The 15,800-nt window shown below is 46.0% G+C and overlaps 1 protein-coding gene across 1 annotated transcript; it reads right to left on the reverse strand.

The window, feature by feature from the left end:
* Positions 1-210: 210 nt before the first annotated feature.
* On the reverse strand, positions 211-13,556 carry RTRAF (RNA transcription, translation and transport factor). Its single transcript, XM_054827088.1, has 8 exons — positions 13,398-13,556; positions 11,594-11,718; positions 9,992-10,091; positions 8,687-8,773; positions 7,475-7,563; positions 4,694-4,762; positions 1,248-1,296; positions 211-554 (listed from the first exon to the last, which is right to left on the reverse strand). The coding sequence occupies exons 1-8, from the start codon at positions 13,456-13,458 to the stop codon at positions 400-402; spliced, it is 735 nt and encodes a 244-aa protein (XP_054683063.1). The 5' UTR covers positions 13,459-13,556; the 3' UTR covers positions 211-399.
* Positions 13,557-15,800: the final 2,244 nt, after the last annotated feature.

Below are 15,800 nucleotides of genomic sequence, written 5' to 3' on the forward strand. Positions count from 1 at the left end.
CCTTTGGGCTTAGTTTTTAACTATTTCGGTTGTAGGGCAGACTGTGGAGAAGCAAGCGAGCAAAGTGAGGAGTGAGCTGTTCATATGGCAGGGCCTCAGCAAGAGGAGAACCTGCAGAGCCTTTTTGTAACGCTCCCCTCTCAACACAAAGCCAAACACAATGAAAAAAAGAAAAAGTTATATTTGCCAACTCAGAGCTAATCAGAACAATTTGTCTATTTTCCTCAACTTCATTTATTTAAAGAAAAAAGATAATTCCTCAGAAGTCAGAATTCAATTTCCTGTTTTCTTTCAAAACAGTAAAATAATACCATTTCAAACTGCATGCCGGAGTTGTACAGAGTTGTACATAGATCCTAATTGTACTAAGTACACAAGAGACTAAAAGCCTTTATCTGTTCATCTCCCGACTTTCCCCAGTCTGTGGTCCGTCTTGGGATCAGCAATAATCGCCTGAACTGCTACAATGGCTTCGTTAATTTTTGTTTGCAGCTCTCGGAGCTCCTCTATATGCAGCAGTCGGAGAATTTGGGCAGCTTCATTGAGAACAGCATCTGGGTGAGTTGCAGAAAGAGAAGTTTTATCAATCATTTTCATCTGACATGAAGGTCTTGAGAAAAGCTTAATCTAAATTAATGGTCTGCACTTCAGTCATGCTTGTGGTTTTCGTACTTGAAATAGGAAACAACTTTCCCCTGCTGCTAGAGAAGGACAGGGTGCTCTGCAAAACCTCGTTCAGCTTCCTGCAGCCCTTGCAGTAATCCACAGCTGGGTCGGGATGAAGCATTCTGAGTAGTAATTTAGGTGTACATGGGGCAAAAGTGAAGCCAGACTAGTGGAGTCCCAGGTCATCTGGCTGTTCCTTACAAAATAATCTATCAGGTCATGCCAACTTGTGCTACGTGAATTATGCATCTCAAGCAGACAGAAGCAGCACAGAGGTCCTCTGCTGGTAGAAGCAAGATTTACAAGACAACAGATGCATCGCATTCCTACCGCCTGCAAACGTGGCTGCCATTAAAAGCTGTTGCTTAAACATTACTCTGCAACAACATATTCCACAGCTAAGATTTATGTTTTTCTGTTCCAAAACAAAATCCTCAGGAGTGCTCGTAAATAACAAGCTGGGAGAGAGCAATTCCACTACAGACTTTTTTACTGTACACATTATCTACATATTTGACAGTAATATACTTTGTCAAAGGCAAACATTGCTATTTAAAAGTAACATTATGAGGACTGCTTACCTCCTGTGTCAAAACCAAGAATGTGCTTTTCTAAAGCAACAGGCAAACCCTTTAAAAAGAAAAAGCATGTTCAAATGTAATTAGAAATGTCATTTTGTATGTTTGGAAAATAAAATCAAGTACTACAGCAGGTAACTCTGGAGGAGAGGACACTTGAGTTTCGCTTATATACAGACATGTGTGACAACTTCAAGAAGTCATCATGCTTGCTTACACGAGTGCCTTTGTGTCCTGAAACATCAAACCCAGAGTATTAATAAAGAAAAATCTTTATGCTTAATAATCCCCCTACTTGTCAAGCGAACCCCATTGGATACACACTGCCCACATTCAATCCTTAAAAGGCTAACAACAGTACTGCAAGAGAACACCCAATCCAGAAACATCGCTACCCGGACAAACAAAAAGCACGCACAAATGAGGCGTTCTTAGAAACTGTTGCCTTTAAACAGCTGCCAGTTCTCAAAGCACTGGCTGATTTCAGAGTTGTAAAAATCCTCTGTCATCAAGTGAGTTTCTCAAGCATTCAACTTGCAACTTTCATCAATATCCCCAGAAGCGTTTTCTCAAGTGTTAAGTTTAGGAATAAAGCTAAATATTCCATTTTCTAAACACTTGCTCTATTAAGACAGTACAAGGAAAAGGTTTATTAGTGGTCCTTTATAAGCATTGCTCTCTTTCCTTTACCCTCTCCAGCTGTGGAGGGGAGATGCTAAACAATCACTCACCCTGTTTCAACATGCACATAAAATTAGATTTAAACAATGCAAATCTTAGAATTTGCTTTTCCTACCTCTAACTTGTTTCAACATTTGCCTTGCACGACAAAAACATTCAAGTTCAGTACCATTAGTTTCTACAACAATGGGGTTGTAAACCTTCTGAACAGTGAGGATTTCTTTTAGAGGCTTTTATATACATGTAAATAAAGAGTTGATCAAAAGAACACAAACTAACTACAAACTGCTGACTGAAACTAACTCTAATTCCCCATTTTCAAAAAAACGGTTCTTTTCCATGGCCTTTACAGTAAAATGGATGTTCAACTGCAATCTTGAAAATATATCTGCATCGTTAAAATTTGAACAGCTTAACAATGCCATTTCAAACAGATTCTAGCAATATCAGACTTTAAGAAACCCAGTTTACATATACTTTTCAAGAAACCCAGTTTACACTTAAGGCTGCAAAGACCTCATTGCCACCCTAGCATGTTCTCCGAGCCTCACAAGCAGCAAAGTATCAATTCAGTCGGTTCTCGTGGATGAATTCCCTGGGGCCACTGCAGGCACCTCCAACGCTGAGTGACCACAGTGGCACCTTCAGAGACAGTCTCTTGAGACACCCCGGTAGCGCAGGATTGCTTTCCCTGCCTTCCACCCACCACGTTAGCTCCCTTCTGGCTAGTGGAAGCTGCCTTTGACAGAGAGGTAGACCAGCCTTTCCCAAGCCCCATAGCAGCAGTCTTGTGGCAGGCACTGGGCTGTACAGGCACCCACCGCTGCTACAACAGGCACGTGCTCATTTGCACAGGAGTTTCAAACAGGGAGAGAAAAGAAGCACCTTTAAATTTGTTACCACACAGACTACTTCATTTCACAGCCTCCTTCCCAAAATATTTAGTTGAAAACTGCTGCATGAAACACTTGCAATGGACCGGAGCACCGCAGCCATCTCCCCTGTAACAAAGTGTCAACAGAAAAACTAGATTCCCTGGGAGGGGAAAAAACCCCAAAGCCTCCAGATTTCAGAGCAGGGGGAAAATGTACCCACTTTGTTTGTTGTGCTTTTAAACATGCCCCAGGTAGAGCTTTCGGGAACATCCTTAAAGTGATCCTGAAGGGCGTTTGTTGTACTTGATCCTACCTAGGATACGCTCATCAGGCAAGGAAAGCCCAGAAGGACAGGCCACGAGTCTGTCAGTATAACCTGAATCCTGTCTAGACACCGAGTACATTGAATCGCCAGCCATTCAACACAAAATCTAAAAAAAAAAGTGACATGTCTTATCTCGAAAACTGTACCTTGACAACCCAACAACATAAATCTCATTTTATTTGGTACGTCTAAACCACAAGCACAGCAGTATAAGTTTCCTCAGCATAGTCCTCATACATATCCCACAGTCAGATAACATTTCTGTATCTGTTTTATCTTTTCCCCACTGCATCTTGTTGATGACTGCTGCTGGCACAGATAAAGGTGTTTGCCTGCCTCCAACCCCCTGCTTTTTCTCCACCCCACTTGAAATTTAGCATTCCTAATGAGAATACACTCCCAGTGACATATATCACAGTTAGTGACATTTCAACCTCAGTCCTGACCACACTTCGAGGACCTATCGAATACAAACAATTCTTTGTCATGAAAATATTCGCTGTTCCTCAAAGAAGCTAGGTCTGCCAAACACACAAAAAATCCCATTTTGATCCCTGTCAGCTGTGCAGCTATGTAAACAACAACTAAAAGCAGCTTTTTATTAACATTAGTTACAGAACCTAAAATGACTACAGCAGTCTCAGCTGCTTTCATATTTTCCTGCTCTTTTAACAGTTTTATGGATATACAAGACCAAAGCTTTGATTTACTGTTCCAACACTTCTGGCACCTGTGATTGCCACTTAGTAAACACAAGAAGCAGTGTTATGATAATAAATAAAGCATGGACTGTTCTGAGAAGCTGCCAGAAAAAGATGAAGGGACTTTTGCTCTTTGACCACATCCAGTCACTTTAGCGGGGACACATCTAAACATATACCTGCGGGGCAGGAGCGGCTGCCTTCCTGGGCTGTGCCTAAGAGCCAAAGCCAGCTGCTGCTGCAGCAAATGCCAGAGAGAAGAGCTGGAGAACTGGGACGTTTAAGAAATAATGATCTGAAAAGCCATAGTCATCCCCTGGAACTTCTTACAAACGAATAGCTTGAGGTTAGAAAATAATTCTGGAAAATCTGAGGTTTAAGTGCAGAAGTTGCCTTCGCCATTTCTTTTTGGGGAAGGAGGGGGAGAGGAGTTGGATGTCCAACATCCCATTCCTTAAACACATACGAGGTGTATGTACAAAGCAAAACACTCCATACAAGCAACGTTTCAACCTGTTTATGCAGCCAACGCTGCCGATTCTGAGGAAAAGCCAGGTCATACATTTCTTCTCATACTGCAGGCCTGCACTGAACAATCCTCCAGCAAACACGAAGATAGGAGAACAGCCATTTATGTGATACAGGTACATATACTCGTATTCAACCGAACCAAAAAGAGCTTTGTATACTCTCCATAATCCTCTGGGTCTTTTAGAATCAGGATGGTGAAGATAAAGCAAGTTTCCACCACCCTCTCAAGTATTTAAACAGAACTGGTTTTGACTGAGATGGCAGACGTTTACGCCTACGCTTCTTTTACTCAGTATGGAATAATTAACACTAGACTCATGCGGTGTATATACAAACCTCCTTGGACTGACTGGCCTTTGCGATGGCGTCCTGCGTCAAGCGCTCTTGAACCAAAATGCGAATTGCCTAGGAAACACATTTAAAGGCAAGAGTAATTAATTTATGTCTTGATGCATTTCTCAGCAATTCCAAGGGAAAGGGAGCCAATGTTATAACCTAGCATAACCTCAAACCCACAGTTTTGTGGGAGACATTTTGGAAAACTCTTTCAGACCTTAACCCTTTTCAAAAAGCGCTATTCTTTGCAAGTAGTGTCCTACACAGGTGTAGTCAACTGCAACTGTGGGAAGGCAGCTTAACCAGAAGAGGGAAGGACATTATGCTCTTAATTTTGGCCACTACTGGGCCAGAAACTGCAAAGTACTAGGAACAGCCAAGAAAACTTGCAATTCCCAGAACGAGCCCATTGCAATCCCAAAGCAGCAGCACCGTTTTTATTTTTCCAAGACCGCACACCTTTAATGCTGCAGCAATACAGCTTCTTCAGGAAGGAATTGCTGCTATTGGCATCTTTTACTAGGTGCTGAACCATCTTCCACACACAGAGAAACCTGGGGCAGAGCTACCCACCTGGGTTTTAAAAAGACTGAGAGCAGGAAGGAATTATTTCTAGACACAGGAACAAGAACAGCCTTGATTTCAGCAATCTTGCTGCTCATCTGTTTTTACTGGCTCCAGTACATAGCATGAAATCATATCAGAGCTATCAGTTACTGATACCTACAGCTGTAAATGCCTCTAAAAATAACTGAAGGAATACCACGCAGGCAGACTTCCACCAGAAAGAACTGGGTCTGTCAAACGCATTCCTTAGACTTTCCCTGATGAGTAGCCAAATGTGACAGAACAAGTCTTACTGCTTCGTGTTTCTCCCCCAAGATTTCTCCCAGTTTTGCTCAGGATTAAAGTTGAGAGGCAATACTAGAAAGTTGCCACTGAATACTTCTAGAAATCTTTCTAACTGAAGGAAGTAGCCTGTACAAAAGAGTGATTTGATGAAGATTTTAAATTCCAGCAGTGAAACCAAACCCTGTATAAGAGAATTTTGAGTGCCTTTTGCATTAGAAAAAAGGATATCCAACTGTATTACACAGACGCTTTCTGATCAACTTGCCAGATTTATATTAATAAAATGGGACTCCAAATATCTGCCTGCTCACTCTGGCCAAGGTCTGGCCAGATGTCTGTGGCACGCTTGCACCCTCTGGCCTTCCCTAAGCATCCATTCCAGAGTGTCCAAGCCTGAACAGGGATCGTTAATTCTCCACATGCACATTGCAAACCTGCTTACTGTGGTGTAGAATTCAAGAGTTTCACTGCCACGTTCTAACACCATCAAACCCTGAAAACTAGCATTATTGTCGTTCATGTGACATGAATTGCCATGGCAGGAATCTATTCTCACTGTAATTAAAAGCAAGAAAATTCAGGCTGGTTGTTCTGTCCAACCACTTCTGTCCGAAAAAAGTGAGACTAGAAATGTGGAAATAGCAACAGAAATGTAAATACATTTATGCAGAAAACACATTCTGCTTTCTCTTTGAGTTGTTAGTACCAAATTAGAAGAACCCAGATGACATTTTCTAGCCCGGAGACAATCCTGCAAGACGACCTGAAGGAACTCTGTCTAATACAGGCTGAGCTCATGCTGCAGAACCTCAACGTTGCCAGTCACAGGGTCTCTTCTCTCTCTACCTGGTATCCCTTTCCACTGTTTTTTTTGTGGAGTTTGGGGTTTGGTGGTTTTTTTGGTAGGGGTTTGATATACAACATCTCCAGCACTCTTTAAAGATCAAGAGTTCAAGGCTATTTTGGAAAAGCGAAGGAGGATACCGTACTGGAGAGAGTGAGAAAGTGGTTGATGGGATAACTGCAGGCCATCATTTCCTTAAGAAACCAGGCTAGCATGATAATACTGTTTAAGTAGACCTGTTATAGACTTACACTATATAAGCTTCAATACCCATGGCATTTAGTTTCTCCAAAATAAAGTTAGTTCTGTCATGGATGGACATCATTGGGTTTTTCAGGGAAATGAGTTTATTTTGGTCCCAAACAAAACTAAGCTTATTTCCATATCATGACATGATCAAGTGGGAACTCAGGATTGCTACAGTCTCAGTAAATACAGTCAGGTTCAACCCAAATTTACAGATAACTACAGGTTCCCCCACTAAGTTACAAATTTTATCAGAGTCATAAAAAAAAAAAGATGCTTTAGAAAATTAATTAGCCTATTTAAAAGCCATGATTATTTGTCAAGACTAAATTAAACTGACTTCAGTAATGACAAGGAGTAAACCAAAAACGACCAAGAGGAGGAGGCAGCAGCTGTTAACTGTGGCTTCTCCCTAGGCTGAGTGTTTTAAAACATCCTTTGCATCACCTAGCCTCTACATTTTGAAGTTTCTCTTATTTTCTAGCGCTGGAATACAATCTTCTCCTTTTGAGCGTGGTTCCTCAGTATTTCTGAGGTTCATTAAAAACACATCAAATCAGCACTTCAGCTAACCTAGAGCACTTCAAATTCTGAACCACAGTTCTCAGCGGTGGAATTCCAGAAACTCTGCTACAATTGAACTGTTTACCAAGATAATTATCCCTGCATTAATTTCCATTATTTATATTCTGTGTTCTTATCTGCTTGAAATGGCACATACAGGATGCGTTTTACTTTTTGTTTGTGCCTAAGTAGTCATGGTTATCAGTAACTGCACCCCACGTTATTACACACATACCAGCCACTGAGGAAAACGAGATCTGAAAACTGAAACTCACCTTAAGCATTACCAAGTAATCATCATGTCGCTGAATTTGAAGCAGATTAGCTAAAGCCATCACTCCAGCCTTGAAATCAGGATTATTCACTGTAAGAAATAATCATCATTAAAAATATATGCTAGCTTAACTGGCTGCAAAAGACAGAATTGGCTTCCTGACTCCACGGTATCGGGCTGCTCTCAAGGATGGGCAAGGCCACGGATACACAGCAGCGAGCAATCACTCCATCTGGCTACAGAGCCATCAAACAGGCTTCGAAACCAGGTTGCAGGATGCCATCCAAGCACAAACAGCATTGTTTTCAATGCCAAAAACATTGCGTATGTCCTATCGCACAGGAAATGTGTGTTAAGGCTTTAAAAATTAAGCCAATTACACAAAGGTATTCTCTTTTATAAATTTTTCTGTCACTATAGAGCAGAACTGTGCCTCCTAGGTGAGGGCAGGACTAATCCCTAGGTGTCTTTTTGTAGAAGGAGCAATGGGAGAAGACTTGGAGGATTATGGGCTAATTTCAGTAGCTATTTTCTACCGCTTCCATTTATTGTGAATGTGCCTAGCCGTCAGAAAAATTAATATGATTATGAGAGGTACAGCTGGGGAAGACTGAGCCAACACGTAATACGTGACAGTACTGAAGTAAACAGTCTGCCATCATGTTTCCTTAGCTTTTTTTTAAAAAAAAAAAAAAAGATATCTTAAGAGTCTGTAGTTGCTATTTCACCCTAACCCACAGTAAGTATTCATGTTTTATAGAGCTCTCTGCAAAGCTGTTAAGGTAAATACCCTTCAGTTGCTTCCTCACTGCCTGATACAAGCACTCCCAACTTATTCATATCTGATCAATTCTCTGGGCACCTCGTTCTGCTGGGAAAATTTCTCCCCTCTGCCCTTCTGCTTTTTCCTGACAGGAAAAGCTCTGCGTCGGTGCAGACACCTGGGATTCCCATGGAGCAGTTCCTCTTTCCTTTAGACTGAATGCAGACAAGTGCAAACAACTCCAAGTAACTCTTGAAACACTGTTCACAGAGAGGCAGTTTGAGCCAGCAGTAAAAGAATATATAAACCCTGCATTCCTAAAGCTTTAAGTGGGACTTTAAAAAGTTGTATGTATCATGGTATTACAACAACTTAAAATCTGAAGAAAACACAGAGGCCACGGAACACATACATACAATGCATCCATACGGGAGGTTGCTGCACACTTACCATCCAAGTTAATCAGTGGTTCTGCATTTTTTGCTGTATTGTCAGTATTTTTAGCACCATCAGGGGTAGAATCCTTATATTTATCAGCTGTTAAATTAAGAAGCAAACATGAACACCATTAGAGCTAATGACAAAATGACTAGTTAAAAGTGTAGCACCAAGCTGCAGGTTGCTATAGCTGTATTTTTGGGGTGTGGTACTTGCCCAAGATCCTTCTGGGCTTATACGCTGATATTCTGAAGCCCACTAAGGTCCCCAAAGGCCGCCATTCTAGCGAGCTCCCCTAACAGCTCCCATCTGCAGAGAACTTAAGTGCTATCCAAGAGCAGCATCAGAGCGCGCTCCACACTTACGTAGGGAATTATGCACATGCTTAAGGCTCTTCCTTCAGTCTTCATCCCAGAAGGCTGAAGAAGCCGCACCTTACAGTTCTACCACTTTTAAAATCCATCAGTTCAACTAGCATTGGCCCTCTGCCTCAATCGGCAGCGTACTTCGGGCTCAAGAACTACAGAGTGGAGTTGGTTCCGATCAGTGAGTAAAACATTTCCAGTGAAGGTTTTATTTTATAGACTGCTGCATTCATCTACAACCCATACTGGGGAATTTCAAGCCTTTTGAGGATGGGACCTCCTGCTTCCTCCATTTTCCCGTAACCCTGAATCACGGGCAGCTCACTTTCTCTGTCACGAGAGACTGAGAACCAGTTCTATAGATTGCAGGTATTTATATCCCGTCCCTGTCTTGTGCAGAGCTCAGCCCTGCAGGAATTAAAGGTAATGGAAAATAGTACTTTAGCTATTATTATGTTTGCCACCAGTAATTACATTTGTAGCTGCACTCTCACTATTAGGAGAGGAAACCGCTGCTGACTGTTCAGATTTAACTCAACTTCTTCATAACCTTGCCCTAGTTCCCAAGGGTTCAGGATCTACTCCCTCTAAAACAAGGGTCTAAGAATAACTTATTCGAATAAATGTAGCACCAAAGAAAACACATTTAATACACTTTATACTAAGTTCTCATAAAGGCAATCCCACAGGGAGAAGGGTATAAACATATACAATGGGGGTCACTATATCCAGAAATAAAGTAATAAACACAAGTATGCTATTGCACTGTCCCACAGGAGCTGAAGAGAAACAGTTCACATCTGAATATGGTGCAAAACTAAGCAGATAATTTTTTTTTTAAAGAAAATAATATATACTTTTGACATTGTCTTAATTTGACAAATACTCCATAAAATTAAATAGAAAACCACATTTCCTTAGCATTTGAAATATTAAATGAATTCACTCATACCATTATCTCCGTACTCGAGCCTAACCGCTAAGCCGAGCAGCCAGTCCACTGTTTCTTGTCGCTCTTGTATTTTGAAAGGACAGTTTACATCTTTCATATACTGAGGAGTAGAAAGAGGAGAAAACAAATAGATGTTACTGACCTGTACGAGTTAGCTAGGAGCACAGAACTGTTTTGTAAAAAGTCACTTTCCCACAGACCTTACAGTTGTTAGAAGATAGTTATTAACAAGAAGCATAATTTTGAAATGTTCTGTTGTGGTATCTGATCCATGTGAGGCATTTTAGAGCGCTCCAATCCACCGCTAACCCGAGTCTGCCATTTAGTAATGGCACCTGCTTTTTAATGCATGTTATTCATTGTCAGACTGCAACCAGAGAAACCAAAATACTCCTTTCTTTGCTCTCTGCTCATTTTACACAGTCAATGTAGGCAAGGGAAAGGACAGAGAACAAATTACAGCAAAAACTTCCCATCTAAAGCAGGAAGGAGGAATGATGCTACCTAAGGCTTTCACAATACTGACATCAGAGGATTCTGAGGGGCAGCAGAAGTAATTTTCCCTTTCTTAGGGATTGTGTACAACAAGAGAGGACAAAATGTGGCTGGGACACTGCCTCTGCTCTTCTGAAGCCAAATCACAGAACCAAGCCTAACCTGCTGCCAAGACTCCCAAAAGCCCACGACATAGCGACATTCTGCTGTGTCCCTTTGCTGGAGGGAGAGAAGTGCCACACAGCCTCTACTCTGGCAGACACGCAGAGAAGGACAGCCTGGGCAAGTCACGAAAGATTCCACTGACACAACAGTCCCAGCAGCCAGTAATTCTAATAGCACATACATTGATGTATGTGGTAACAGAATGCTTTAGGCTCCTCCCTGCAAAGCATGAGCACTGCAACTCCAATCCTCCCGGGCAGTGAGCAAGGCAAGTAGTTCTAGAGGGGTGGAAAAAAAGTGAGATGAATGGGCACTGAGCATTGTGGAGCAGCATCATGGAGCAGCATCTTTCAGCCCCTCGCAGGGCTGTTTGGAGAGAAAGGAAACGGGAACCAAGAGGGAAAGCTCAACGGCCCTGTGGAGACTCAAAATGCTCATGAGCACACAGGAGATCGCTCACAAAGTGACGGCTGCTTGCCATGCTTTGTGCTAGCAGTGGGAAATCTTCTATCTGGAATAACAATAGGTGCAGAGATGAGCTGCAGTAGCTTTTTCCCACACACTTGCAAAGCCTACAAGTATGTTAGCCTAACCCATTGTCCTTTTGGTATGTAAGAATCATTAATGTAGAAAAAGCTGTTTATTTGTAGACAATTTTCCTTCTACTTCAAAAGTAGAATCAAATCAGACAAGAAACAGATTAGGATGGATACTACCTACTGCAAAAACCACAGCTGAGTGAAAATTCTGTACAAGACATTCTACCATCTCAATAACTCCTACAGTTTGGTTTAACTAATATTTAAATTCCTAGAAATGTAAAAGTTCAGAGACAGGATAAATATTCGAAGTCATTTACATTCAACAACTACAGCATCTATTAATCATCGTTTACATAAAACATCTTTGTAACTTAAAACAGTGTTTGAAACAACAAAATACCTTTTCAAACGATTTGGGCCAGTCATCACTGTGTATGTTTCTCAAATTCCCTCGGTCTTCAATCTTGTAATGTCTGATTTTCTGGTCTTCGAGCCAGACAATAAAATTTCTGAATTCTGTTTCATCTGTCGAGAGAAGTAAACAAAGCAAGAATTAACCAATTCAAGAAACTTCAAACTGGCTATGTTTGACTCACTACACTAAAAGGCATCAGCCAACACATTGTTTTTATTGGGAATATAGTTAGAACTTATTAAGTGAAACAACGATAGAGAAATTGAGTTCCTAACCCTCTTATCTGGACAAACACGTTACATGCGGCAGTAACCCTCCTTCTCTTCCAAAGAAGACCACACACAACTCGTGACCATGCAAAGACATTTTCTTCCCTCACTGTTGTTGACTCAACTTGTCTTGGTTGTTGACCCAACATTTCGTTATTTGGGAGCAATACAAAGGCTGTGGTCCAAACAAAGATATTCGTCCCAGATGAAACAATTAGCCCACACCTGCACTTCAGTGACAGAATTCACTTCTGGTCACAGGAGATCACAGCTCTAGTGTATCACCGGCCCCTCAAACACCAGCTGTGATATTTTGGCACTGGATAAGTTTTAATATCCTGAGTTAATGAGTTTAATATCCTCCTGCGTCTCAGAGTGGGGTAAACACACCATTTTCCCTGACAGGGAACAAGAATGACACCTTTCTTTCTCAAAAGTGTCTTCTAAGCGATCTAAGTGCCCTACTTCCATCAAACATGTAAGAAACAGAGACACGGTCACAACACATGTGAAGGAAACCTTTCAGTAAGAGCTTTTAAAACTTCTACAGTGATAAAATGAACTTTACATGGGGGGGGGGGAAAAAAAGGAACGTTAACCATAAGAAACTTAAGACCCACAACAAGAGAAGATGCCAGTAGACAACGTCTCTTGAAAAAGAAGCGAGCCTACCAGAAGCACTGAAGGAAAAGCAACCTATTAAAAGAGATGGCCCAAAGCTTACAATTGATCACGCTGGATAAATACATTTGTTACAGGGCCCTTACAAGCAAGGAAAAAAAAGTTAATTGTTGCAAAAATCAAACATCGAAGTATTGATAGGTATCAGCATACCAGAAAATAGCTCTAACGGTGTTATCAGACTACTCTTATTCACCAGCTGTCTCTGCCTTGCTTCGTGCACAGGACCCGCCAGGCTCCAGGGCTAAAGGCCGGTTAACGCAGCAGCAGCCGAGGGTGTTTTCTGGGGCACGCGTGTCCGCGGGCCCTCCCAGCACCTCAGCCAAGGCTCTTCCCGAGAGGAGGCCGAGAACAGCAGCGGCACTGCCCGCCCCGGGACCGCCTCTCTCTCTTTCGCCCCGTTCCTACACGACGCTCCAGGAGCCACCGAAACCGAGCGAACCCCCTGCAATGTCTGGGGCTCCCGGTTTTCCCGGTAGAAACCTCGGGATTTTCCCTAAATACTGCGCTGCAGCTAGAACTTTGAGCCCAGAGAGCTGCGTTCAGGCTCAGCGCCCAGCAGACCCTTCCGGCCTTGACATTCCTTCCTCGCCCTACCCCCTACCCCCTCCCCGCCCGGGACACACGGGGGACACCGCGGGGGTGAGAACGGGAGATCTCCGAAGCGCTGAGGCGAGGGGATGGCAACGGGAAGGACGAGCCGCCCCGGCAGCCCGCGGCCTCGGAGGGGAGGGAAGGGCGACAGGGCCGTCGGGGCGCGAGGAGACGGGCGGGAAGGCGAGGGGCGGGGGAGAAATCACGGTGCAGCGGCCCCACGGAGCCCCACCGCAGCCCCTCACCCCTGCAGTTGAAGCCGGCCGGGTTGTGGTAGTCGAGCGCCGAGAGCTTACGGCGGAACATGGTGCCGGTACCGCCGCCGGCGCCTCCGCTGACGGCCGGGCCCAGCCGCTCGCCCCCCCTTAGGCCGAGCCGACGGGGCGGACCGGAAGGAACTCCCCCTTCCCCTTTCTCTGCTCGCCCATTGGCCAGCGCGCGCTGAGCGGCAGCCTCCGCTACCAATCAGAGAGCGGAGGGGGGCTGCCGGGACAGGAAACGGCCCCTCATCCAGCTTTATTGACACGGCGGCGGGCGGACAGCGACAGGGGCGGGGCCTAGAGCAAGGGGCGGGGCTTAGGGCAGGCTGGGCCGGGGTTGTAGGCCGCGCTGGGGAGCTGTGGGGTGTGCGCTGGGCGGTAGTGGGGAGCAATGGGCTGTACTGGGGAGCACTGAGCTGTAGTGGGGGAGCGCTGGGCTGTACTGGGGAGCACTGGGCTGTACTGGGGGAGCACTTGCCTGTACTGGGGGAGCACCGAGCTGGACTGGGGAGCACTGGGGCAGCCCCACAGCACTGCCCAGAGCTACCCGTGGGGCTAGGCAGTGCGGGCCCCCCATGGCCCTCTGCCCCCCCCCCCCACATCTGCCCCGGCACCAGCCATGCCCCCCCCCCCCCCCAGCAGCCCATGGGGCCTGGTGCCCCTGAGGACATTTCTCGGGGCGATTGTCCCCAGGCGCCGCGCTGGGCCCTGGCCTGGGGCTGTAGCGAGGGCTGCAGGGAAGGAGGGCTCTGGCCAGCAAGGGGGGGGGGTCTCCGCTGTTGGTTTTGGGGGGGATCACAGCCCTGTTCACTCTGGTTTTAACGCCACGCTCACGCCGCCGCAGCGCGGCGGTGCAGGTGCCAACAAGAAGTCCCTCACGAAATCAGGCAAGAGCAGAACTGACCTTTGTAGAGGGGAAAAAACCCGACTCCCCAGAGAAGGGGCAGTTGTTCTCCCTTCTCGGTGCCCGTGTTAGGTTCGTTCTCCAGAATTTAGAACCCCGGCCTTTTTTTATAGTCTTCATGCGTGAATCATCCCCATTTTTGCAATGATCTGCCCCAGCCTGCAGCTGGCTCAGCAGCGCTCCATCGTCCTGGGAAGCAGCGAAGGGGGTTTCTGGGCAGGGACGGGCAGGGGAACGCAGCTGCCTGCTGAGCCTGAGCCCCCTCTCCTTTCTGTGCTGCGCCCGGCTCGGAATTACACCGTTTTCCATGCAAACACCTCTGCTGTTTTGCTCCCAGACATATTTCAGTCATCTCCAGGGGGTTTACGGCCAGGAGAAGCTTCTGCTCTGGTGGCATCTTGCATCAGTGACAGCGGCAGGTGAAGGATGCCTATTTAAGGGTTTTTTGGGTGTTTTTGCCTGGAGAAGGCGATGAGTCTTGGGTGGGAGCAAGACCACCCCCACCCTCCCCCCCCCCCCAACCCTGGCTTGGGTGGCACTTTGCAGACGTGGTGCTGACAGCGCGACGAGCCAATGCAATATTCATCCTGACATTTCTCTCTGCGCCAGCCCTTCCCAGAGCTCCAGCTGGCAGCCGGCGCAGCCACCGACTGCGACACCATGATGGCAGGGTGGCACGGGGCTGAGCCAAACCTCCCCACAGCCGCCCCGAGCCCCGGGGCGGGGGGCTTCTGCCTCCCTTCCCATTTAGGACCAGTCCTCTCCCGTAGCTCCTCCGGCTTGTTCCTGGAGGGGTTTAACCGAGGGCAGGGGCTCCTCGTGGCTGCAGCCCTGCCTGCAGCCCTGCCTGCAGCAGGCAGAGAGCCAGCTCTGCCTCCTTGGGCTCTCGTAACCGGAGCCCACGAACGTTTCAGCGTGCAGGTGACGCGTGTGCGAGCGGTGACGTGCAAGTGAGCAGTAAAGGCACAAAGACTCCGACCTTTGCAGCGTCCCCGGGATCTGCAAAGAGGGGCCATGCTTCTCCTCTTCCCACGGCACGCTGCAAAGCTGACGGGCTTGCATCTAATGAATGCAATTAGTGCAAATGGGTTTGTTCTCATTAGCGAGCCATACAGAGCCGGTGTCGGGGTGTGCGGGGCAGGCAGCAGCGTGGCATGCAGGGAGCAACCATCTCGCCTACGCTTTCCCTGGGCGCTCCACACTTCCTCCGGCTTGGCAGATGCTGTTGGCTCAGCGGCGGTGCCGCCGTTCGGGAGCTGCCGCCCCGGGGAGGTGAGGATGAAACTGAGGAAGCCTTGGAAAGGGAGGAGAGCCAGCGAGGTACGGCAACAGCCGAGCGTCACCCGGCTCAGCATGCCGAGCAGACGAGGCGTCGCGGGAGCGGCGGTTGGCTCGCTCCTTCGCAGCGACACCGATGTTTTTTTTCTTTTAAGCCGGGCTGATGGATACAGCAAGGGATTGGGGGGGGTTGAGAGTCGAGCCAG

The sequence above is a fragment of the Grus americana genome, chromosome 5, assembly GCF_028858705.1.
Source record: "Grus americana isolate bGruAme1 chromosome 5, bGruAme1.mat, whole genome shotgun sequence".
Taxonomy (NCBI): domain Eukaryota; kingdom Metazoa; phylum Chordata; class Aves; order Gruiformes; family Gruidae; genus Grus; species Grus americana.

Excerpts from the sequence above, each read along its gene's own strand:
- RTRAF (XM_054827088.1), bottom strand. The coding sequence starts at position 13,458 with ATGTTCCGCCGTAAGCTCTCGGCGCTCGACTACCACAACCCGGCCGGC. Across the intron at positions 4,763-7,474 it reads ATTACTTGGTAATGCTTAAG|GCAATTCGCATTTTGGTTCA; the intron begins GTGAGTTTCAGT and ends TGTGTTTCCTAG. Across the intron at positions 555-1,247 it reads TCTTGGTTTTGACACAGGAG|ATGCTGTTCTCAATGAAGCT; the intron begins GTAAGCAGTCCT and ends CAACTCACCCAG.